Below are 25,302 nucleotides of genomic sequence, written 5' to 3'. Positions count from 1 at the left end.
TTTAATTATATATCTAACTTTTATACTATTTCACACTTACATTTTAAAGAACAAAAATAATTTGCTGAATTTGCTTTAAAATTCACCTAGTTATGTAGGATGAGCACCAGCATTTTATACACTGATTTGTTTTCATATGACCAAGTGGTGAGATGAAAATTCCATTAACTCAACTATGTTTCTTTGACCCTCTGAGAGGGCCCAGTGTTCATGAAAATGTGTTTCTATTCCTGTTGAAACTTACAGTTTTTTTTCCTGAAGGGTCATCATCTGGTATTGCTCATAATTCTTATCTTACTAACACTTGTATTAACAGACCATAATTGTTACGGAGTTGCTGCTGTGAGAGGAGAAACTTAACAGAGTAATGAGTAGTCAAGTAAAAGTAAAAGAAGCTGTAGCCTCAGGTGCCAACAAATTGTGACCTTGAAATGGGCAATGAATCATTTACTCTGTGGACCTCAGTGCCTTCATCTCTAGAGTATCAGGGTTTTAATTGGTGACCTCTAAGGACATTTTTATTCCCCAAATTATGGTTTTGTTTAAAATATGACAAAAATTCTATGAAGTACCAAAAATAATACTTGAGTTTTTTTTGTGTGTGTACTGAGATAGATATTTGAATTAAAAATAGTTTAAAATCAAGAGCTACTTTTGTAGGAATTAACTCTTCTCAGTTTAATATTCCTTTCTTTATATATAATAATTCAAAGCTTATATTTGTCCACTTCATAGCAGAAAAACTAGATAAAAAAAATGAGTCAGTTACCTGTTTCATTTTCATGATGACAGGTAATTACTTTTTATTTCTTTCCCTGAATTTGTCAATTAATTATAATCAAAACCAAGATTTTATAAAACAACCTAATTAACAGTTTGGAAATTAGTTTTCTTTTTGTAACAGAAAATCTAGGAAAATAATGATATATATTAAAACATATCGTGACCAGTATTTGTTCCATAGTTAATGTTATTAACTGATGAATGTGATCATGTGATTTCATTTACTTTATACATTTATTTAGTCATGCTTGATCCTCTGTCCTACAGTTTCTTAGTATCTTTGGTTAATACATTCCTAAAATATTTGTTCTAATACACTAGCTTTAATAGTAGCTACAGCTGTTTAATTTATAAATGTAGTGTTATGATATTTTTATTTAATATTTAAAAAAATCATGGTTTGTAAATTTTCGCCTGTTGTATCAAAGGCCACACAATAAATTTTGCATGTGCATTCTTAGATATCAGCAGCAATTCATAATTTTGCCACATGATGTCCCCTAAAATATTTTTCAGTGTGGCTTTAAAAGGAATTTCAATGTTGTATTGATTTTTCTCTCCTCTAAGGCTTACTTATTTTGGAGGGGTTTAGAATAGTGAAAATCTATGTAGAGGTTGCACTATCATGCCTTTATTTCTGTTTCCTGTTTAATATTTAGTAGACAGTAATTGCTTGTGCTATAGAATGAATGGACTGGTGAATGGAGATGGAAAATGTTTTGGAAAAACGTTTTACTGTGATGAATTTATTCAAGTGATCATCTGTGCTTTTAACCATTTTAAGATTATTCAATGTGAGTTGCTTCCAGGCCTTTTGGTTAAGATTAAATTAATCTTAAGTATTGTTAATCTTAAGTATGGTTAAGTATCTACTTTTCTTAGTTAATTTCAGATATATTATCTATCCTAGAGCAATTCATCCTCTATCCTAGAAGGATACATCCTCTAAGATCTGATAGTGCGTTACCTCTAAGAGGAATGCACGTCCCTCTGGAGATTCAAAACAAAAGCAAACAAAATTAAAAAAAAAAAACTCTAAGTAGAATCTCTAAATTGCCAAAATGTTAATAACAACTTGGATTTTCTTGCCCTTAAATTTGTAATATTTGGTTAAAGATCTATTAGTTACATGTGGGCCATTCCTTACAGCAAGTGACATTTGAGCTGTAAAAATGGCCTGTATATTGATTTTTATATATATATAATAATTGACATTTTAAGAAAATGACCTGTTTGGCTAGCTGTATACCTTCCTGCATTGCTTTTACTAAATATGATCTACATACCACCCTGATAATGATTTCTACCATAAATGTATTTATAACTTTATGTTAAAAAGCATATAGGAATGCAGTCATTAGAAAACACGTCTGTTGTAATTGTATTGCCTGATAATTTGATGAGTATATTCTGAACTCCCTCATTTCTTACATGTTTAAACAGTATAGCTTGATTTTTATACACAGATTAATCAAGAATAAACGTGAATAAATAAACATTGTAAACTAGGATGTACAACTCCAGCTTCTTTTATACAGTAGTTATGGTGACCTGCACTTTTTCTTTTGCATATTTGATTTCCTTTCATTATATTTTCTAAGGATGTTATTTCTAGAGATACTTCACGCTTTTTTTGTAATCCTGTTTTATAGGTGGATTGTTGTAAGACTACAAGCCCATGAAATTAATTTTTTTCTTGTTACCTTTGTTTCAACATACATGTTCCAGTCTGCTTGTTTACTGGCCAGATTAGGGGGTAATCAGATTTACAGCAGATGTGCCATATGTGTCTATGGCTTTTTTTTCTTCTGCTGCTATGTCAATTTTTGGTCCAAAGGTGACCAAATATGTAGTTATAGATTTGTGAAAGTGCAATTTCCCCCCACTATCCAAGTTAGAGCATTCCTGTGAAACATTTTGTAGGCTGAAATGGCAATAAAGCGAAGAAGCAGTTACCTTAGGACACATCTTGCTAACAGATGGACAAAATAAATCAAGGTAAAGCACAAACGCTCACAGACACAGTTCAAAGCTATGATGGCTTGATGCTGAGGCACTGATGTAGTTCTGGGGGAAGGATCTTGGCCATGCCAGTCTGGATGTTCAGGCTGCATGCTGCCTTTATAACGAAATTGCTACAAAACAAACCCTGAACGCTATTTTTGCTTTTTGCCTTTTTTCATAGAAGGGAAAATCCTCTTTGGATTTCTTTTGGTTAGCAAAAACAGATACTAATGTATGGTGTAAAGTGAACTTTTGAAAAGTGGGAGATACCTGTATTGGATAATTTGGGGCACAGAATTTAAAACGTTCCAAGTGAGCCATTATGATTCTTTGAAAAACAGGTTTAAAATTGTATTCTGCACTATAAAGTTATAATTTTTACCAAAAGCAAAATAATTCAAACAGAGAAATGTTTACTCATTTAAATGTCTCACTTGTGTGTATTAGGTGTCTACATATATTTCTTTGAGAGATCACAAATCAAGTTTCCTTGAGGGATTCCTAGGTGTAAAATTTAGATATGTCAAGTGTAGGAATAATGAAGATATCAAATCGTTGGAAAGTTAATTTCTTTTCTCTTAAGAACTAGAGGGAAAGTGGAGATACTGAGCAAAAATAGGATTACTTACCCTGTGAAAGCACTCTTTTGGCTTCTGAGGGGGATTTACAAATATGGTGAGATAGCTGTGTTTGTTTTTCCTTCTTTATTTCTTTAAGTCTATGATTTACTGACTTAAGATTTTTAAGTGCTTGTATTGAAATGCGTCTAGGATATCTGCTCTTTTTTACAATCATCTATTTCTCATTTATGCACCAGTGTCCTTTTTAAACCTCACTTTTCCTGATTTTTAAAAATATTTGCACTTTATTTACTTGCTTATTTATTTTTATTTATTGTGGTTTATGCCACAAGCAGGGAGTGGCATGTTACTGAACATGACTTGGGAAGGAGGATGAACAGCCTTTTTCCATCAATCGTCTTAGGCTTTGGCAAGTAGACTGATATCAGCCAGTCTTTGATTTAAATTGGTAAATAAGGCAAATTTCATTGCCTTGAGATTTTATCTGAATTTTTAGGCAGTAATGATTATTTTCAGTTCTTTTAGTCTGATGTTCTATTTTTAAAGTTTTTATATGAGAAGAAAATTTTCTATAGTTAACTAGCAAATATTTATGTTTACATATGAGGTATGAATAAATTGAAACTAAATAATTCAGATGTTGCCTCATTTATTTAATTATATTTATCCTGGGATGCTCTTTAAAGATGTAGTTCATTAATTCAGGGAATTTACATACATTCTAAAGCCCTATTATAAAATCCAGGTTAGGAGAAAGATTGAAAGATGTTCAACTTCCCCTCAGCTCAGTTTCTTTTTGGGGAGAGATAGCATTGTCTCATATCGATGGAGCAGGCTGACCTAAGCAGAATATTAATCTTACCTTTCTCTTTTTTTTTTTTTTTACATGTGATGGGCTGTCCACTGTAGTCCCTGCTTCACTCCCTGAAAGATATGAGGTGGCTTATTAAAAATAAATAAAATACGAAAAGATTCAAATCTTACATTGAAGGAATTGAGGCAATGCGAAATTATGAGTAGGAAAATAAAGCCAAGCAAAACTAAACAATATATTGTTTAGGGATGAAGGAATATATGACAAAACTATAAAGGAAAGCAAGAGAATGGTTAACACTTAAAAATTAGGATCATGATTACTTTAAGGACTAAAAGGAGAAGTTGGAAAGGATATAAGAGAGACTTCTAAGGTATTGATAATCTTCTGTTTCTACACCTGAGTGGTGAGTGCATGTTTTTATTTTTAAAATTATGTTGACTGTACATCTATATTTTATACATTCCTCTGTTTGTATAACATACTTTTATAATTAAAAAAATAAGGTGACAAAGAATGAAAGTCAGCCAACCAACCAATAGTAAAAACCTGAATTATTTTGTCAAAACCACAATGAGTCATTCTACTCTAGAGATTGTCAGATTAACATACATACCCTGGAAACAATATGGGTTTGAATTGTGCTGGTCTACTTATATGTGGAGTTTTTTCAGTAGTACGAGATCCAAGGTTGGTTGAATCTGCAGATGTGGCGGGCTGACTATAAGTTATATGCGAATTTTCAACTGCTCAGAGGCTCAGCACCCAACCTCTGCATTGTTCAAGGGTCAACTGTAACTCAAGGCAAAATTGGAAAGTTATGTAGTATTCAGACCAAATAATTTTATTCTGCTCAGCCTATATCTGGAATGTTTTGTTTGCTTTTGGGCACCAGCATTTAATTAAACATTGGCAACTAAGGAAGACTTAGAAACTCTGTAATAAGAAGTTGGGACAGTGAACAACTGAAGTATGTAGATTTGTTTAGTCTGTAAATATTAATGCAGTATTTACGGGGGAATATGATTGCTGTCTTCGACAGCTTGAAGAGCTGTCACATAGAAGAGAGACTTCAATATGAAGCTCCAGGGGTTGGAATTAAGTCTAATAGAGGAAATTTTCAAGGAGGTAGATTATGATTGAATATAATGCAGAACCATGTAAGCTTTTAAACTACTAAAAGCTCTGTACAAAAGGAAAAAAAACTTTACTTTTTTAACATTTATTTTAAAATTTTAATTTTGTAATTGAAGTATAGTTGACTTACAATATTAGTTTCAGGTGTACAGCATAGTAATTTGATATTTTTATAGATTATACTCCATGCTAAACTGTTATAAAATGCTACTATATTCCCTGTACTATACATTACACTTTTTTAAACTTATTTGTTTTATACTTAGTAGTTTGCGCCTCTTAAACCTGTTTACAGTGTTAAGTAAATGTATGGAGGCAAAGCAAGATTCTTTACTAGACTATTTTAACTCAGAATTATCTACTTTAACACCACGTGGAGTGTATTAGCCTTGCTATTTTGATGCCCTCTGAAAAATTTGCCCTTTTTCACACTTCGATTTAAGAAAGTTTATTTTTAGAATCCTTATTCTTATCATATGTTTTTGTTATTATTGTTCTGTTTTTATTCAGTTTTTGTTATTATTCAGTCCTGTAGGCTTAATTATTTTCATTTGCAGTTTATTAGCTGGCTGATGGTTAATCCTTGTTAATATATATGTTCATGCAACAAATATATATTGAACACTGTGCTTTATATGAAGTCCTGAGGATCACTGTAGTGAATCAGACACAGTTGCTGCCTTCATAGAGTTTACATTGTATTGAAGGAGACAGTTATTCAGTTACATGTTCTGATAAACACTCTAAAGAAGTATGGGGTGTTATGAGAAAATATAATTGCATGACCTGACCTAATCTGAGATGAGAGGGTCAGGAAATAGTACATTGCATTTTAGAAAGAATTACAGCAAAAGGAAGTTCAGTACTTTAAATTTAGTATAGCATACAGGCCACATTGAATAAAAGAGCATGGCATTCAGAGCCAGATTTCCTGGATTCACATCCCAGCTTCATTACCTACTTGGAAAAGTTACTTTAACCTGTCAGTACTTCAGTTTCCTCGTCTGAATGTTAACAGTATTTATCTCATAGGGTAATTATATATATTAAATGAGTTAAAATTGTAAAGGGCCTACAGCAGTACCTTTTATATTGAAATATGCTATATAAGTATCGAAGAATAATACTTAGAAAACAAATCCAAGACAACAGATTTTTCCAATTATTTATAATAATGAATTTTATTAGTAATAATAATAGTTAAGCTTCTTTGAGCACTTACTGTATGTTAGGTACTGTGCTTAATGCCTTTACATGATACTACATTATTCTGTCAATTCTTTGAGGTACTATAGATATTATTTTAATGTCTTCACTTTCTTTTTTCTAACAAATGAAGAAACCAAGGCTTCAGTAGATTGAATAATTTGCCCAGGATCCCCCAGTTGGCTAAGAGGCTGTGCTCTTAACTGCTGTTCTTTGTTAACTTCACATGATCCCAGTGAAAAACTGACTAATGTCTAATGTTAAACTTTTGATAACAGGCTGTGAACTCGTGGAATATTATTGGCAAGTTATTCTTCTAAAACTTAAAATATAGTGTAATGGGCTTTTGTTTCATACTTTATCTCCTTTTCAGAGACAATTTTATCTCTACTAGTCCAACAAACCCATATACCAGACCACTCCATGTAGTGTGGACCTAGGACATCTTTCTGAATCCTGGAAGAATCATTCTGAGCTACAAAGATCTTGTGAACATAGCTTGTTTACATTGTAGCTTTGAGATTTTTAAGTTTACTCTAGGATAAGCATTGCCAGCTGATGGTATATGTGTCAAGGTGGCAGAAGATATGTGTTTTTTTCCTCCATTAGATGCTAGGCAGAATTTCAAATAGGCAAAGTTTGTCTACGTCTATTTCATGGTCTCTTGTTGCTTGGTATTCTCATTTTGCTTTGTGATTATACTCCAAACGTCTCATTTTGTAATTCAGCAACATAATTTATCACTCCAGTTAGGTCTGATTATTCTTTTTCATCATTATTTCCTTGCTCAGGAACCTACAGTGGCTTGCCATTGTAATGTAATAAAGTCCTCTGAACTCCACATTCTCCTGTTCAGGATGCTCTGTTGTTTGGCCCCATCTTACCTAACCATAGATAATACCTCTTGCTTTGATTATCTGAACTTGCCATGCTCATTGGTGTTTCCAAGCTTTTCCTAGTGCTGCTTACTGTGCTTGGAATATTATTCTACTTCTATCTGCTTTATCTGTTATACAAAGCTTTTCTTGGACATTGTAACTGAGAATGATTTGTTCTTTATAATATTACTCAACAGTTTAGTAATTTTTATATTACTGTTTATTTACTATTATAAAGTTTTGATCCATTAGGATTATAAAGCCAGGGGACTTTGTACATATATTTTTTTAAATTGTTGTTTTTATGTCCTTCATTTATTATAGGTCAGTACTATCTCCTCCTTTAATACTCAGCATGTGGTGCTTTTCAAATAATTGAAAGTGATCTACATTCTGTAAGATTAAAAGATAAAATTCCGAGGAAAGATAAAGTTTGGCTGTGCTTTGAGCAGAAAGAAGAAAGGATTAAAAAAGAAATTTCTGAGATATAGAGTTGGTAGGTGCAGACACACAATCAGATTATGAATGGTGTTTAACAGGATGATACATATGTATATTTCACTGAAGTAGAAATGAACAGTAAATAATTTTTAGAAGACTGATAAAGTGTTTTAAAATAGTGAAACCTTTGAAATATAGACTGAGTCGTGGGTTATTTTATATTGAATATATAGATATGTATTGTGTGTGTCTGTATGTATATATATGAATGAAATTTGGATATTGGAAGAACAGGAGAGTATGGTTGTAGTAGTTGCTTTTAAATTATCTGAGAAAAACTTCATGTTTTTATCTCTGTCAACAAAATGTAGTGTAGAATATAATGGATTGTATTACGTACAATATTATTATTTTAATGAACATTATGATAGCTTCGTAAGTTCATTATGTAATCTACAGTTCTATTTAGTGCCATTTGTTAGGACTTCACAAGTGGAAAATAATTGGCAATAGCTTATTGTGTATTATTTCTAAACTTAGTTTATATTAGCATTGCATTTCTTCATTCTTCTACACAGGTATAGACCTAGGCAATGGAGTTGTTTCAGTTTAGTTTCCTAAAGGCAGGAAAAGCCCTGAAAATTCAGGATGCTGATATAGCAGTCTTATTTGGAATATACTGGAATCCTGTGCATTTAGTCATTTTCTATTTTCAGAAGAAGAAATAGCAGTATGACACATCCGAGAGTCTGAAAAACAGCTTTTCATCTTCATACCATTTACTATAAAATGTATATGGAAATCTTCTTCAAACTGAAACCAGTAAAATCTTCAAAGATACAGAATATACTTGTAACATTTAGTTTTAAGTGACTTTTAAAACTTTTCATCACATCTTTACAGAACAAGTCATAGTTCTACAGTGTCGTGTCTTCATGAGTATAATGAAAATTAGAATCCTAATTAGTGGAAATTATACATAGTTTATCATTCTTTTGGCTCTTATTCCTACATAGCAGAAGAGTAAAATAACATATCCAATGATTTCAGTTTTCAGAAAACAAGATCCTGTCTCTGACCTTTGAAGTTTAATGTATCCTATTCTTATTCTTGACTTTCAATATACCTTTTCTTTTCCTGGCCTCTTCCTGTATCTTGATTACTGAATAATCTCATTCAAAATAATTTATCGGAATATATGTCTTTTTTTAAAGGAACAACACTAATAAATGGCAAATTAAACTGGACTAAAGCACCAGTAGTAACCTTGTGTTTGATATTAAACTGAGGTTCTGCTGATAGGTTTTCACCATCTCTTCTGTATATTTATTAACAGAAATGTAATTGTCCTATATCAGTAATTGAACCCAGCATTTTTTTCCTGTTGAACTTGATTTCATTCAACTTAAAGATTAACAGAAAACTAATTCTTAAAACCCCAGGTCCAGGTGGTAGTCTGTGAAGGCATTTTGGAAGGAAGACTTGTTCCATATTTAATAGTAATTCCATTTAGCATCTCTACTGAAAATCAATCACCATTATAGTTTTTTAAAGTTACTTTGAATCATTTTTCTTTTATATCTTATTCTGTATTGATAGTAACTTTATTAAGTGGTTTAATTTTTTATAATTATAAATGATCAACTTCTCATGTGTATGTTCTAATTCCTCCTTTTTATAATTTATTACATTACATACAAACAGAAAAGTGCACAATTCATAACTGAAAACTTTGTGAATTGCCACAGAGGGACCACATCAGTGTAACCACTAGGTGAAGATATAAAATATCAATCAATACCCTAGAAGCCTCCTTTGTACCCCCACTCAGATATTACTCTCTCTGTTCCCAAGGAAACCAGTCTTCTGACTACTTCTGTTGTTGAAATTTGTCCAAAATTTTGTAAACGTTTGTCTGGCTTATTTTGACATTATGTTTATGAGATTGGCCCATGTTGTTGCATGTAGCAGTACTGTTCATTCACTCTCATCAATGTAAGGATTCAATCGAAATCATAGAATTTATTTGCTGTTTCTGTTAGAAATTTGAGTGCTTTCAGTTTGGGCTGTTTGAGAGAATGATGCTGTGAAGATTCTTGTACATGGTGTTCTTGCATGTATTTCTGTTGAATACATAGGAGTGAAAGTGGTAGGTCATAGTTTTAAAACTTGAGTAGATAATGCCAAACAGTTTTCCAAAGTGATTATACCAATTTACACTTTATTAGCAGCACATGGGTTTCAGTTGTTCCATACATATCCCTGTCAATACCTTGGGTATTATCAGTCTTTTAATATTGAATATTCTGGTTAGTATATATTGCTGTCTCGTTGAGATTATAACTTCTATATCACTATTTAGTAATATTAGTGAGCATCTTTTAATAGGGTTATAGGGCATTAAGATATCCTCTTGATGAAGTGTCTCTTGATTTAAGTCTCTTGTCCCTTTATTGTACTGGGTCATCTGTTTTTTTTCTTTATTACTTAAGATACAAGCCCTTTGTTGGCGATAATACTTTAACAGATACCTTCTTCCACTTGTGGCTTACCTTTTACTCTCTTCATGATACTCTTTGAAAATAACAGAAGTTCTTAATTTTAGTGTGGTTCAATTTATCAGTCTTTAAAGCTAGTGCTGTTTGTACCCTGCTTAAGAAATCTTTGCTTACCTTGAAGTGATAAAATAGTCTCCTGTATTATCTTCTGGAAACTTTTTTTTTATCTTTCAAATTTAGTGAGGTTGTGAAGTATGTATTGTATGTATGTGTGTGTACACACATACACATACTTATATACACATACATATATATATGTCTTACTATACATTCTGTATTCTCTTCCACTGATTGATTTTATTACAGTGTGTTAATTATGAAAATCTTAATATTTGGTAGAGAATATCTTCCCAACTTTTTTCTCCATAATTATCTTGACTCATCACAGCCCTTATATTTCCACATGAATTTTAGAATCAGATTATAAATTTTTACCCAAAAAATCCTACTGGGAATTTGATTGGAATTGAATTGAACCTGTGGCTCAATTTGTGAAGAAATGACATTTTCATAGTATTGGGCCTTCTGATCCATGAAAATTATAGATCTATCCATTTATTTAGACTTTCTTTAATTTCTCTAAACATAAATATTTGTTTAAATATCTCCTACATTTTTTATTAGATTTATTCCTAGGTATTTAATGTTTTGCAATGCCGTTGTAAAAGGGGCCTTTTCTATTTCTGATTGTTCCTGTTTATATAAACACTATTTTTTATGTATTGAATAAAACATTTGAGTATAATGGTTTGTTTTGGCTCTACATTATTTAAAATGTTTCTGTATACACAGTCATGTCAATTGCAAATAATGAGAAATTTTGTCTTCCTTTCTATCCTTATACTTTTCTTTTTTCTCTTGCCTTATTGCACTGGCTAGAACCACTTGTCCAGTCTTGAATACAAATAATGATAGAAGGCATCCTTGTATACTTTCAATATTTCTCCATTAAGGTATGATGTTTGCTGTGGTTTTTATTATAGAAGCCCTGTATCACAGTAAGAATAGTCCCTTCAAGTCCCTTCCTAGTTTGTTAAGAGATTTTATCACAAATGGGTGATGAATTTTTTCTGTATCTATTTAGATAACTATATCATTTTGTCTATTATTCTTTTAATGTGGTGAACTGCATTGATTGATGTTTGAATGTGACATCAGTCTTGCATTTCTGAAATAAACCCAGTTTGGTCATGGTACATTATCCTTTTTATGTATTGATGAATTTGATTTTTGATACTTTCTTTAGGATTTTGTATCTATGTTCATTCATAAGATTGGCCCATAATTTTCCTCATAAAAACATTAGGAAGTTTTTTCTCTTTTACCATTCTGTGGGAGAGTTTGTTTAAGATTGGTGTTGTTTATTTTTTGGATATGTGGAATATCATTTAAGAAGCCATCTTAGTTTAGAGTTTTCAGCCTTTCTTTTATTACACTGTATGCATTTCCAGGCTACAAATTGACCTTTTAAGTGTGGTTATAGCTGCATCACATATGTTTTGATGTACTTTATTTTTATCATCATCTTTTTGAAAATATTTTGATTTCCTTTCACGAGTATAAATTTCTAAACATATGACGATTTTTTAGTTATATTGTTTTTATTTTACTATGATTGGAAAGTATATTATGTATCATTTCAGTCCTTTGTCTTTTGTTTTTTAATGACCAATTAAAGTAAATATTTCATGCCTGCTTAAAAAGAATGTGTTTCCAGTTGTTAATTGCTGTGTATTAGTTTGCTAGGGTTGCTGTGACAAAGTACCACAATCTGGATGGCTTCAGCAACAGAAATTTATTCTCCAACAGTTCTGGAGGCTAGAAATCAGAAATCAAGGTGTTGTTGGGGCCATGTTCCCTCTGAAGCTGGTAGGGGAGAATTTCCTTGCCACTTCTAGCTTCCAGTGTTTGCCAGTAGTCCTTTAGTTCATTGGCTTATAGATGTATTACTCTAATCTCTGCCTGTGTTGGATATGGTTATTTTCTCCCTGTGTGTCCCTGTGTCTTTACGTGGCATTCTCCTCTCTGTGTTTCTCTATTCCTATAAGGTTATCAATCATAGTAGATTAAGGGTCCACCCTACTCCAGTATGACCTCATCTTAACTAATTACATTTGCAGGTACCCTATTTCCAAATAAGGTCACATTCTGAGGTACTAGGGGTTAGGACTTCAATGTATCTTTTTTGGGCACACAGTTCAACTCATAAATTAGGCCAAGTTTACTAATTATATGTATAAATTTATTTATCTTTCATGTTTTTTTGGCCTGCTTATTCTATTACTATGAGAGGGTCATGAAAATCACCTACTATGACTACAAATTTATCTTTTCCTCCTTTTGTTTCTGTCAGTTTTTGCTTTTTATATTTTGAGGTTGTGTATTAGGTGCATAGAAATCTAGAATTGTTATATTTTTCTGGTGAAGTGTACCTTTTATTATTATACTGTGTCATTCTGTCTCTATCACGCATCCCTGCCTTAAAGAATACGTTTTCTGATATTAACATAGCCTTACAAGCTTTCTTTTGATTAGGGTTGCATGTGTATTTTTTTCTATATTTTAACTTTTACTTTCCCTGAATCTTAGTCTTAAGATGAGCCCAATATATGGTTAGGTTTTGTTGTTGTTGTCGCTGAAGTTTGTTTTTGTTGAAAGTCTGTGTTTTGAGTTTGCTCAGCTTGAACTGAATATACTTATTGAAATGCTTAGAATTAAGTCTGTTGTCTTGCCATTTGCTTTCTATTCCTTGTTCTGTGTCCCTATTCTATTTCCCTTTTCTCCTTTCTTGCCTTCTTTTGATGGATTATTTATTTTGCCCTTTTCTCTCTTCTTCTTTTAGCTGTATTAGTCATAGAGTCTTTATTATCCTTTTAGTTATTACCCTGTAGTCTCCAACATGTATTCTTAACTCACTGAAATCTAATATTAATTACTGCTTTTATTCCATTCCAGACAATGCAAGGACCTTAGTACACTCTTAACTTTTAAAATTTTCTCTTCCAGTTTTGTGTAGTGTCTTGATATTTCTGTATGTCTTTAACTTATATGTTTTAACTCCCCACCTACCAAATTATAATAGTGTTAATATAGATTAGTATTCATTTACCATTTATATATCATTTCCTTTGCTCTTTATTTCCTCCTATGTGTCAACTATGATTATTTCTTTATTCTGCTCAAAGAACATTTCATTTGTGTTTTCTTTGGTATGAATATACCTATGACAGGTTACCTCAGTTTTGTTTGCCTGAATATGTCTTTAATTCACCTGCCTTTTGAAAGGGTATTTTTTACTAGATCAGCAGTTACTTTCCTTTAATTCTCTGAGCTTATTAATTCCACTCACTGTCTTCTGGCTTCTGTTGTTTCTGTTGAGAAGTCAGCTATAATTTGCTTATTACTCCTTTATTGTAAACCTCCCCACCCCCCCAGCTACTTTAATATTTTCTCTTGTGATTTTCACAAGTGTTACTGTGATAGACTTACGTGTAGCTTTCTTAGTTTTTATCTTAAATGGCACTTTCACCACTTCTAAAATCTGTGGATCAGTGTTTTTCACTTGTTTTAGAAAGTTCTAAGTGATTCTCTTTTCATGTATTGCTTTTGTCCCATTTTGTCTATCCTTTCTATTCTTCCAGTTATACATTTCTTCCAGTTATACATTTCCAGTTTACATTTCCATTTCTTCCAGTTATACATTTCTTCCAGTTATACATTTCTTAGACCATTTTACTGTATCCCATTTATCTACTATGTTCTTTCTGTTCTTTTCCATTCTTTTGTATGTTTAGTTTTTTATATTTTCTTCAGACCTATCTTTTGGTTCATGAATTCTTTTTTTCATCTGTGTCTAGCATAATAAAACCATTATTTGAATTTATTTCTCAGTTCTAAAATTTCATTTGACATTTTTTTATGATTTACACTTTCCCTCCAAAATTTTCAGGTTTGTTTTTTATTTCCTTGAGTATATTAGTCATAATTATTTTAATATCTAGTTCTGAAAACTTTATCTACATTTCCTGTAGATCTGTTACTGTTGACTTTTGTTTCTTGTGCTTTTAGGTCACATTGTATCTCTTTATTTGATTGGTTCTTTTTGATTGAATTCCAGATATTGTATATGAAAAAAGTGAACGTGCTGTTAACTTTATTCAGAGAGGATTTATTTTTGCTTCAGAAAGGTGACCAAAGGACTGGCAATCCCACATTGTCTTAATCCAGGCAGGGATTGAGAAGATTTGAATTTAGTCATCATTAAAGTTGGTCTACTTCTGGTTCAGTTTTATTCACGGTTCCAGACTTGCCTCATCAGTAGCTCCTCAGTTCCAGTTTTTGTCCTCTTGTCCTCAGAAATTTGTCTGTCTCTTGCCATCTTCCCTTGCCTTTCAGATTCTTTAGAATTGGCCAATCCTCCTAGGCAAAACACACCTCCAGAAGACGTGCGCACCTCTTTGGGTTTCTTGTCTAAGATCACAGTCCCACAATTCTTCAGTCTTGGCCATTCTCAGTGCTTTCATCTAGGTAGTTTTGCTTTTAATAATTGTCTAGGTGTTATAGTTCTCGCTGGGTGGGGGGGTTGATTAAATTACCTATTTTGTTATGTGAAACTCAGAAAATACTGTGACTGTTTTTTCTGCTGAGTTACCTTCAAGATGGGTATTTAAAAATCTATAGTTTTATGTGGATCATCAAACATTTTTCATTTGTTCATACTTTAATGCAGTTTCTTAGCATAGCTTTGGATATACATTCCTATGAAGAGAGATCCACCAAAATGGATGGATGTCCAGAGTTGTACTATATATGGCTAAACTAGGCTTCTAAAGTTTAGCTGTTAATAACCCAGATATTTTTTATGGTATTATTTTGGCCATTTATTTCTTTTTAAGATGGAAAGAAAGGATATTGATATTTTTCAAATTCACTTAGATTCTTTGGCTATCCGCTTATCAAAAATTGGGCAATCTCAGTTGTTTTTAAAATCCTTTTCTTATTTTATTGGTAGAGTAGTACTTCTTGGAGAAACCAACTAATAAGGACTTAATTTGTATAGAAAGATATGTTTTTTCTGTTAATGTATTAACTCATAATTTTCATTCCAAAATCAAAATACTGTTCTCTTTGTTCATCTTTGTAGAACTTCAGAAATAACTATCACTTTTTTCTTTTCCTCTAAATTTATTTTCATATTTACTGATCAAATACTTTTAACCTAAAGTTATCAAGGATTCCATGCACTTCCAAGATAAGGGGTAACATCAATCTAAAGACTCAGTTCTTTTCTGTCTTCACTGCTTACAGACAGGGAACACAGTCTCTTCAGCCTGGACTTATGTAGAAGAATTTGGAGAAAATAAACAGGTAAGAAAAAGTCTCTTAGGAATATTAAGTGATATATTTAGTTTCCAGAAAGCCAGTTATAAATTATTCTTCTTATGGTTTTAAGAAGAAATAGTTAAAATTGTTCAGTGAAACCTTGTGAAAATGTTTAATTATTATAGTTTTGTTAATTATAGATGCATTAAGCAAAGTTTTAAAGAGTTAAACTGACTTCTATATTTCAGGTCTTCTGAAAACTTTTAACATGCTAGTGTGTACATTGTGAACCACCAGGATGGCAAACAGTATTAAGGTGGATGTAGTTGGAATGAGTGTATTATAAAGTAGATTACCCAGAATTTCTCAAACTTATTTGAAAATGGAACTCTAGTTTTTTCAAACTTACTAAACCAAAATTATTATTGATACAATTTAGAATAAAAGTTATGTTTATTAGGATTCACTGTTTAGTTTTTCCAACATGGTACTGAGAAGGATAAGTTTTAGTAGGAAGCTAAAGGTAGTTTATAATAAGTTTGAGTAAAGATTATTACTATCCAAACTCCTTTTTACATGTAGAGGCAAAAAGAATGTTGTAGTTCCCTGGGTAGTAATCCGTATGTTCTTGAGTAGGTTACAATCCTAGTTTGCTATAGCTTGGATCATAATTTTCCCTCTCATAGGCTGCTCTTTTATTCCTCTTTTTCCAAAATGGTATAGAAACTAGCATGGAAAGGAATTTGATGTTAATTCAATCTCTTAATACAAAAGTAGCAAACTGGAAGCTCTTGATATGATTTGTTTGGTCTCTTCAGTTTTTTGAAAAAGGAAAGCAGCTGGGTTTCATTTCAGTACAAATAGCTGGACAGCATTTGTTTTATATTTGTTCCTTTTTGAGTTCTTCTTTTGTTTGTTACATCTTGGACTCTGAAGGCATTTGAGTTTGTAATTGCTGTGTTTAATGTATTTTAAGAATTTTTCTGATTTGTTTTTAATGTTTTCCCATTATATAGTATCCCTATTAAAAGTTCTTCCCAAACTGATTTGCCAAGTTGTTGAGTGAAATAACTGTTTCTGTGGTCAAGTTTGGGAAGAACCATGTACTATGTATACTCCCCTTGGAAATCATAATGCATGTTAGCATCCTGAATAATTGCAGTAGCAATTTGTTTAGCTGTTAAACCCATCTTTCCTAAAATTTTCCCAATGTTTTTTGGCCTAAGGGATTCTTGTTTTGACAAGGTACTTGAATTGTGTGGGATGTAGTTTGAGAAACATTTAAACTAACCTAGAGAAACACTTGGGATTTCTTTATAACTTTTTTGAGGTATAATTGAAATACAATAAAATGCACATATTTAAAGTGTACACTTTGGTCAGTTTTGCTTTATGTATAAGTCTGTGAAATGACACCAAAATCAAGAAAATAAACATTTCTATCACCTCTACTATAATCCATTCCTCCTACTCTCTTTCCTAGGCAACCACTGAACTGATTGCTGTCACTATAGTGACATTAGTTTGCATTTTCTAGGATTTCAAACCCTTGTTTTTGAAGTTTAAATTATAATCTTTAGAGATAATTTAGAATGAAATGGCTGTAATTTCTTAAAAATAAAAGTACTGATATCTGACAAAGTATATGTTTATGATTGTTATACAATATTGAAGTTTCAGAGTAAGAATTTAAAATCCAAATCACTCTTTCAAAATTATATGGGAAAATACGTTGTAAATTAAAAAACTAATTTAGTTGAAAACAGAAATAGATGATTTTTCCCCCAAAATTGAATCTGAAAAATATAATCATCTAGTAAAATCAGAGAACTAATTAACTAGAACCTTATAAGGAAACAGTTATAGACAATAATTTTCTTATCCAGCCACCTGTTGCTAAGATTATCATACTCAAACCTTCCTATAAATCATCTTAAAACAGAAATAGTGGCCTGAGTTACCCTGTGGGCCTAGTCTTAGAAAAAATGTTGGTCATTGCCCATCTACTTTTTGCCCTTTGCTGTCAGTCACCTGATAGGAAAAATTAAGTAGACAATAAAAATACTTTTTAAAAATTGAAGTAGGGAAAGTAAATGAAGTAAAAATGCCAGTAAATTTGATAATACTAGTGTATTCCAGCCAAAAGTATCACTTAAAAATTTATAGTTAATGATTTTTAAATATTTCATAGGTTATAAGTTGCTTAATAAGTACCAATACTGAAAATTCTTTCCTCTGCCTTATAGTTAGCTCTTGGTCTTCAGTACTGGGAGAAAGTACAAAATAATAAATGATAAATGTTAATAATATTCTAATACAGATGATTTTTGTAAATCTCTGTGTTTGAACCCAGCTGTATTTTATATTCTGGATATGTATAATAAATACTGTTACCAAAAACTTGTTTTGCAGATGAAATTCAGTGGTTCAGTAAAAGAAAGTTATTGAGTTATAGTTATGACTCTTGGAATGTTAGAAATTGAAATAATAAAATGGTAAAATGAAATTTTTTCCAAAATTTTTATAAAGATCTCATAGAAATCTAAATAAATACTTAAAATATGTATTAAGGTGGGAAATGTATTTCATAGGTTAAAATATCAGGTGCTTCAAACCTTATACATTGCTGTTGGAAGTGTTAAAATGGTACAGCTGCCTTGGAAAATATTTGGCAATACCTCAGAAAGTTAAACGTAGAGTTTACCATATGACCCAGCAATTCCATTCCTAGTTATTTACTCAAGAGAATTGAAGACATATGTCCACACAAAATCTTGTGCATATTATTCCTTAGCGGCATTATTCCTAATGGCCAAAAGGTGGAAGCAACCTGGATGTCCATTGACTAATGAATGGATAAACAAAATGCAGTATCTCCAGACAGTGGTTATAAAAAGGAATGAAGTTCTGATACATACTACACAGATGAACCTTGAAAATATTATGCTAAGAAGCCAGTTAAAAAAGACCACATAAATTATATGATTCCACTTATATGAAAAATCCAGAATAGGCAAATCTATAGAAACAGAAAAATTAGTGGTTGCTGGGTCTGGTGGAGAGGGAATGGGGGGCGACTGCTAGTAAGTACAGAGTTTCTGTTGAGGGTGATGAAAATTTCTGGATAGTGGAGTTTGGTTGCACAACTTTGTGAATATACTAAAAACCACTGAATTGTACACTTTAAAAAGGTGCATCAAAAAGAGAGGGGGTGGGTGGTGAAGGTAGAACTCAGAGCTAACAAGGAAAAGAAAAAAACCAATTATGAAGAGTTTACTTTCTAATGGAAAATTAGTTTAAAGAATATATGGTCAGAAACAAACTAAAAGAAAAAGATTAGTATGAGAAAATGGTTTCAACTGAACTCACTTTAAGGTCTCTATTAAGGGTTTCCCCCTCTTCATATGAAACGAAAGCAGCTAGAGGATCTGTGATGTTCGGTCAAGAGGTGTAAGAGAATTAGAAACAAAAAAGGGACACACAAGAAGAGAGTAAATCAGTATATATCTATTGCTTAGTTTTCACTGAGGAACATATTGGTGGTATTCATCTCTTGTGCTGGACAGAGAAAGGTAGGAGACCAAATTATAATCGCTGCAGAGGCGGGACTGGCAAGCAGGTGATGAATGTGCTGCCAGGCTCTGCTCTTGTGCCCATGTCAGATGTGGCGCTACAGTTACTACTCACTTTCTTGCTCATTCCAGACACAGCTTCAGAATCCCTTGGAATCCAGGGTCCTTTTAGCGATTACTGCTTGATTCGAATTGGCACTTAAGGTTAAGCCTATTTACTAGTCTTAATATAGGTCAAAGTTATTCTGTAAAAATGTGTCCATTCAACATATAAATACGAAATTTTAGAGGATTTGATCAAAATGTTATCTCTAATAATTATATTAAAGCGTTAAAAGGGCCTTTTCTTCAAATGAAGTGTTACATAAAAGTTTAGCATATAAAGCAAGGGAATGCAGAGCTGTGTGAATTTAAGTGGGAAGTGTGGGCGTGGGCAGGCTCAAGCAGAAGCCAGGTAGCTTAGAGCACCCTCTACTTTATTTCTCTCCCCCTACGCACAACAACCTTTTGAAACGCTTTCTCTCAACCCAGTTTTGAGAAGATTGCCGGAGTAAAATGCTTGATCAAGTGGAAATAATACTTTCCTAGGAACTGGGAAGTCTAATTTTTAATTTGTTTTTTTCTCCATTTAACTGTGGGAATATGGAACAGTCACTTAATCAACCATCTTTTGTCTGTAATATTCTTCAGTGAAAGAGGTGGTTTGAATTAGAGACTTCCGAGGACTCAACCTATTGCTATTTAATATTTTGATTTAAAGAATCTAATTAGTCAAAAATTTTATTGATCTCAGTGGTAAAAAGGCAAAACCAACAAGAATGATCAAAAGGCTTGAACAGATACTTTACTAAAGAAGATGTTCAAGTGGTCACTGAACATGTTATTAGTCATAAGGGAAATCCAAATTAAAGCTAAAATGAGATACCATTCATATCACTGGAAGAGCAATGATTAAAAACACTGGCAATAACAAATGTTGGTGAGGGTTTGGAGCAACTGGACCTCTCATATTTTATTGACGTGAGTGTAAAAATGATCACAATGCACTGTTCGGCAGTATCTATCTCTAACCTACCACCCAGCAATTCTACTCTTAGTTATTTACCCCAAAGAAATGAAAATATGTATCCACAAAAGGACTTGTATAAGAATGTGCATAACAGCTTTATCCGTAATAGTCAAAATTTAGAAACAACCCAAATCTTTATCAACAGGTGAGTGTGAGTGGATAAAGAAATTGTAGTATATTCATTCAATGGAATACTACTGAACAATAAAAAGGAAGCTACTGCTACATACAATATGAATGAATCTTAGAAATTATGTTGAGAGAAGACATAAAAAAATACTTTAAGAATACATTTTATATGAAGTCCAAGAACAGTCAAAACTAAGCTATAATGATAGAAATCATAAAGTGGTTGCCTCCAAAGAGCTCTTGACTGGAATGGATGACGGGAACTTCTAGATTGATGGACATGTTTTATAACTTGTTTTGGGTGTTGGTTACATAGCTTTATACAGTTTTCAGAACTCATTGAAATGAACACATAAGATGTATGCATTTTATTGTATGTAAATTGTACCTCAGTTTAAAAAGTGTTAATTAAGACAGTTGAATAATTCTCAGTGTAAAACTTAAATTCTGAAATTGGCTCTGTATCGTTCCCTTAAGAAGAGGGGGGAAGGGGAGTAATATCCCAGTCTGAGGCAGAAACAGTGGGATTGAAGAGCTAAGGATGTTCATTGGGAAGAAAAAGCAGGGGTGGGCAAGTAAGTATATGTTAGGAATTTTAATTCATTTGTTAATTTGTGAATCAGTGATGTTTTCTGATTTTTATTGTCTGTGATATATAAGTTGTATGTTAGGGGAAAACATGGTTCATCTAGGTTTATCTCACAGTTATTGTCTCAAGTTTGACATGTATTATATTTTCTAATCACCCAGATGTTTTCCCGAATATATTTAGATTCTTAACTTGTAAAAAAAATATTTTTGAAATGCTTATAAACATCTGAAGTTTTTCGTTTCCTAATCTTTGTAGTATTAGGGGGAAATTTTTTTCTTGATTTATCCTCTGTGAATAAAGTTATCAAAGTGAACTTTTAATTCTATACTTTAATTTAGTCTCCTTAAAAATGTGAGAATAAAACAGTCCATTAGGGTATTTGTAAATTGAAGGTTTACATCAGGGGAATATCAGAAATACAAATTTTCAGACCTGATAAGCACTCTGCTAGTAGCCAGTTGTCTGTCTATCTTCTTTGTGAAATCTTCTCCTGAAGATCTCTTTTTTATCCACATTTCATGAGTAGGCTGCATTAGATCTTGAATGAATATAAACCCAAAGTGAAAGTGATTTCTCTGAAAACTACATTTCCCCACATACAGAAGTGTAAATATTTAAAGATCTGTTCTTCTAAATCATGTCTGTACCACACTGTTAAAATTTGAAAGAGCTAGTTATATATACATGCTTAATAAGGAATTTATTGTATTTGTGTGATAACGTTTAGAAGAAGAGTATCAGAACTTTTTTTTTTTAGCAATTATTTGAATTATCAGGAACACTAAGGTTTTTGTTTATACTCAATGCCATAACGCTTCAGGCAAAGTGGATCCTTGAAGAGAAGAAAAAAAGTTCTCTAATGCCTAGAGTTATCCTACTTTGGGATATTAGAAAAGCAAATGGTGTCAAAGTCATTCCTTATCCAGTTTCAAAATACTGAAAATATTTTGAACTGTATGCCTTGAATGTATTTATGTTTTCTTGGAACAAACTGCTTGTATTGATCTTATGGTACCATTAATAAAAATAAAAAGGTTATAAAATTATTCTAATTAGAGTTTTACAGTGCTAGAAATTAAACCTATATTTAACTGATTTTTTTTTTTTTTTCTTAACTAGGTCCTTTCTGATGTTGCTTGAGCTTATTCTCCTGCAGTTGATCTCGTTCCTGTTGGCTTAATATTAAGTCCCATGACAATACTAAGTTAATATTCATTTTTAGGCCTCATTTATAGCACCAGGAAAATATAGAAAAAACTTTACCTGTGCATTAGATGACCTAATTTCTTCTGTTCTTAGAAACACCATATCTTTTATAAATAATCACTTCATAGTCATTTTCACACCCTTGGCTTACTCTACACCAAAGAACATAGTTGAGTTTTTGGAAAGTACAGGATTTGCAAATTTGGTCTTTAGTACTCACACACATCTATAAACATTATAACTAATGAAGCAGGAAATTATTCATACATAAGATGAATGTTTATTGTGGAATAGTAGTATTTCAAATGTTGGTTTCTAAAGAAATAATTTGGTTTAATTTTTGGATTTTTTCTGTACTGTAAGTTGATAATGGTTTCTTGAAGTTTATTTTATAAAGATGATTCATTTTACTGTTTTATGGTACCAGTAGGATTCTAATGTTAAATTGGTTTGTGGGGTTATATAAATGTTTACATTAGTATTTAAATAATGAAATATTAGACAATTTTTGCAGTCCAGGGGTAAATGTGTCTGCTGGTTTGATACCTAATACAGTTTCAAAAAAGAAGCAAATATGAATTCACTGTTTTATATCTTTTCTTCTTGGACAATCCCTTAGTGTCAGTACCAAATTTAAAAGGAGTTTCCTTGTGGATAGAGCAAGAGAAATCAGAGGTTCTCTTTTTCGGTGATCATAAAGACACAAAACAATTAATAGATATCCAAGAATGCATTCTAGTAAGATCTCTGAAGTATTGTGTCAGTGAAAGTTTACGTAATACTGACTGATGAAACTATCAGGATTTGCAGTGCAGTGAATGCTGAAACAGTCTTTACCAGCAATATAAGATTATCAGGATTTTGAATGTTAGAACATTATGTTAAACTGTGATTATAGTTTTAATGCTTTGTCTCTTTGAATTAAATTTGTAACCATAAAGATGTGAAGCATAATTGTTATGTATTTATTTACAGACTACAATTTCCGTCGCAGCTCAATAAATAGTCTTTCCCCTGTTAGTGCTACCCTCTCTTCTTGGCCTCCCAGCCTGCTTCCTTACACTTCAAGGCCTTATTCTTATCCAGGCTATCCCTTGTCACCAACAGTATCACTTGCTAATGGCAGCCATGTTGGACAGCGGCTATATATCTCCAATCAAGCCTCATTCTTCTGAAGAAAATATTATAAATAGGAGTATGAAAGTTTCCTTGTAAAACATGCAAATTAAAATACTGTTTTATTTTAGAATCGGGTTTGTACATTTGGTTTTAAAATGATAATTATATATTTATTTCAACATAGTAAATATCAGTCACAATTCAGAATAACCTACCATTGTAAAACTTTTAAAAATGCTAAGTTTAAAAAGTTACTTAGTGATTTCTCTTGATAAAGTTATAACAAACTGCTGTTCTTTTTAAACTTTTGGGATTTTAAATAACTTCTGATTCCTGAGTGGTCAGTAGAACCCAGAAGTTTTCATTGTAACTTTGCTAAATAGAGTTTCTCAAGTATTAAAGCACTTGCAGACAATGGTTACACTAGATTTGATTACCAAGGATCACTATCTGTATTAGCGATTAGAACAATTATATAAACAGAAGCATCTAACTATTATGTAGAAAGAAATGAAGGGCAAAAAGATTAACATGCAGATTTTATGCAGTACTAAAGAAAAAGCAATCTACCATTGTGGTCCTTGAAAATAACTATAAATATTTTAGTTAATTGTTTGTTGTAGAAATACATTATAATTTTGCTGTTAATGTATTTAAGGTTTTTATAGTTATGCTCCATTTGTGTTTTTGATATTCACTGTATAGTTCTTTGAGTAATAAGTGTTACGGTTTTTAATGTTGAAATCATGTGTTAATTTTTGTACTTGAATTCAAATTCTTTGACATTAAATATACAATGCTTCTAACATGCACGTGTTTCACTTTTGTTTATTGGTATGCACAAAAAAATTAGCTCTCACAACCGCTTTGACCTTCTGAGAACAATTTCCCCTACTTGGTATACATAGGCTCAGTGTCTTCATTGGGACCAAAGCAAAGGATACTGCAGAAAGAAAATTAATAGTTTTGTGAAACATAACAAAAGTCCTTTTCAGGGGCCAATAGAAATACTATTTTCATGAACCCAGTGACGTTTCCTCCATTTTTTTATGAATAATTAATGAATCCAGGTTATTTGGACTGTTTAATAGTTTAGCAGTATACATCTGTAATCAGTTTCTAATGATGGTTTGCATAATTTGTAGAGACAAAAATCTTTCCTCTTAGAATACCAGACATTAACTTTGTTGATCAACTGATTGTATGGGGTATAGGGTTTTCATTAATAGAATATGAAATAGTTGCATATATTTCTTCTACTAAATTTTTTTCCAGCAGAAGTTATTGGAGAGTAAACTAGTTTCTTTTTTCATAGAGTAATCATGGTTGTAGGTTTTTCCCTTTCATCACTTTAATTATATCTTGCCACTCCCTTGTGGCCTGTAGAGTTTCTGTTGAAAGGTCAGTTCATAACCTTGTGGGGATTCCCTTGTATGTTATTTGTTGCTTTTCTCTTGCTTTTAATATTTTTTCTTTGTGTTTAATTTTTGTTAGTTTGATAAATACGTGTCTCTGCATGTTTCTCCTTGGGTTTATACTGTATGGGACTCTTTGAGCTTCCTGGACTTGATTGACTATTTTCTTTCCCATGTTAGGGGAAGTTTTCAACTATAATCTCTTCAAATATTTTCTCAGACACTTTCTTTTTTTCTTATCCTTCTGGGATGCCTATAATTCGAGTGTCAGTGTGCTTAATGTTGTCACAGAGGTCTCTGATATTGTCCTCCATTCTTCTCATTCTTTTTTCTTTATTCTGCTCTGAAGCAGTTATTTCCACCATTCTATCTTTCAGCTCTCTTATCCATTGTTCTGCCTCAGTTATTCTGCTATTGATTCCTTCTAGAGTATTTTTAATTTCAGTTATTGTGTTGTTCATTACTGTTTGTTTGCT

At 32.0% G+C, this 25,302-nt stretch overlaps 1 protein-coding gene across 1 annotated transcript in view; it reads left to right on the top strand.

Annotated features, from left to right (window-relative positions):
* The window catches only part of RBM46 (RNA binding motif protein 46), a 31,839-nt gene extending 7,857 nt beyond the window's left edge, over positions 1-23,982 (top strand). Inside the window, exon 4 of the mRNA XM_067734740.1 lies at positions 23,268-23,982. Coding sequence (XP_067590841.1) covers positions 23,268-23,467 — 200 coding nt within the window. The 3' untranslated portion in view covers positions 23,468-23,982. The remainder of the gene's footprint in view (positions 1-23,267) is intronic.
* The last annotated feature ends 1,320 nt before the right edge of the window (positions 23,983-25,302 follow it).

Source organism: Pseudorca crassidens, chromosome 4 (assembly GCF_039906515.1).
Source record: "Pseudorca crassidens isolate mPseCra1 chromosome 4, mPseCra1.hap1, whole genome shotgun sequence".
Classification (NCBI taxonomy): domain Eukaryota; kingdom Metazoa; phylum Chordata; class Mammalia; order Artiodactyla; family Delphinidae; genus Pseudorca; species Pseudorca crassidens.
Note: the sequence above shows the minus strand (reverse complement) of the source record. Positions and strands in the feature narration are given on the sequence as shown.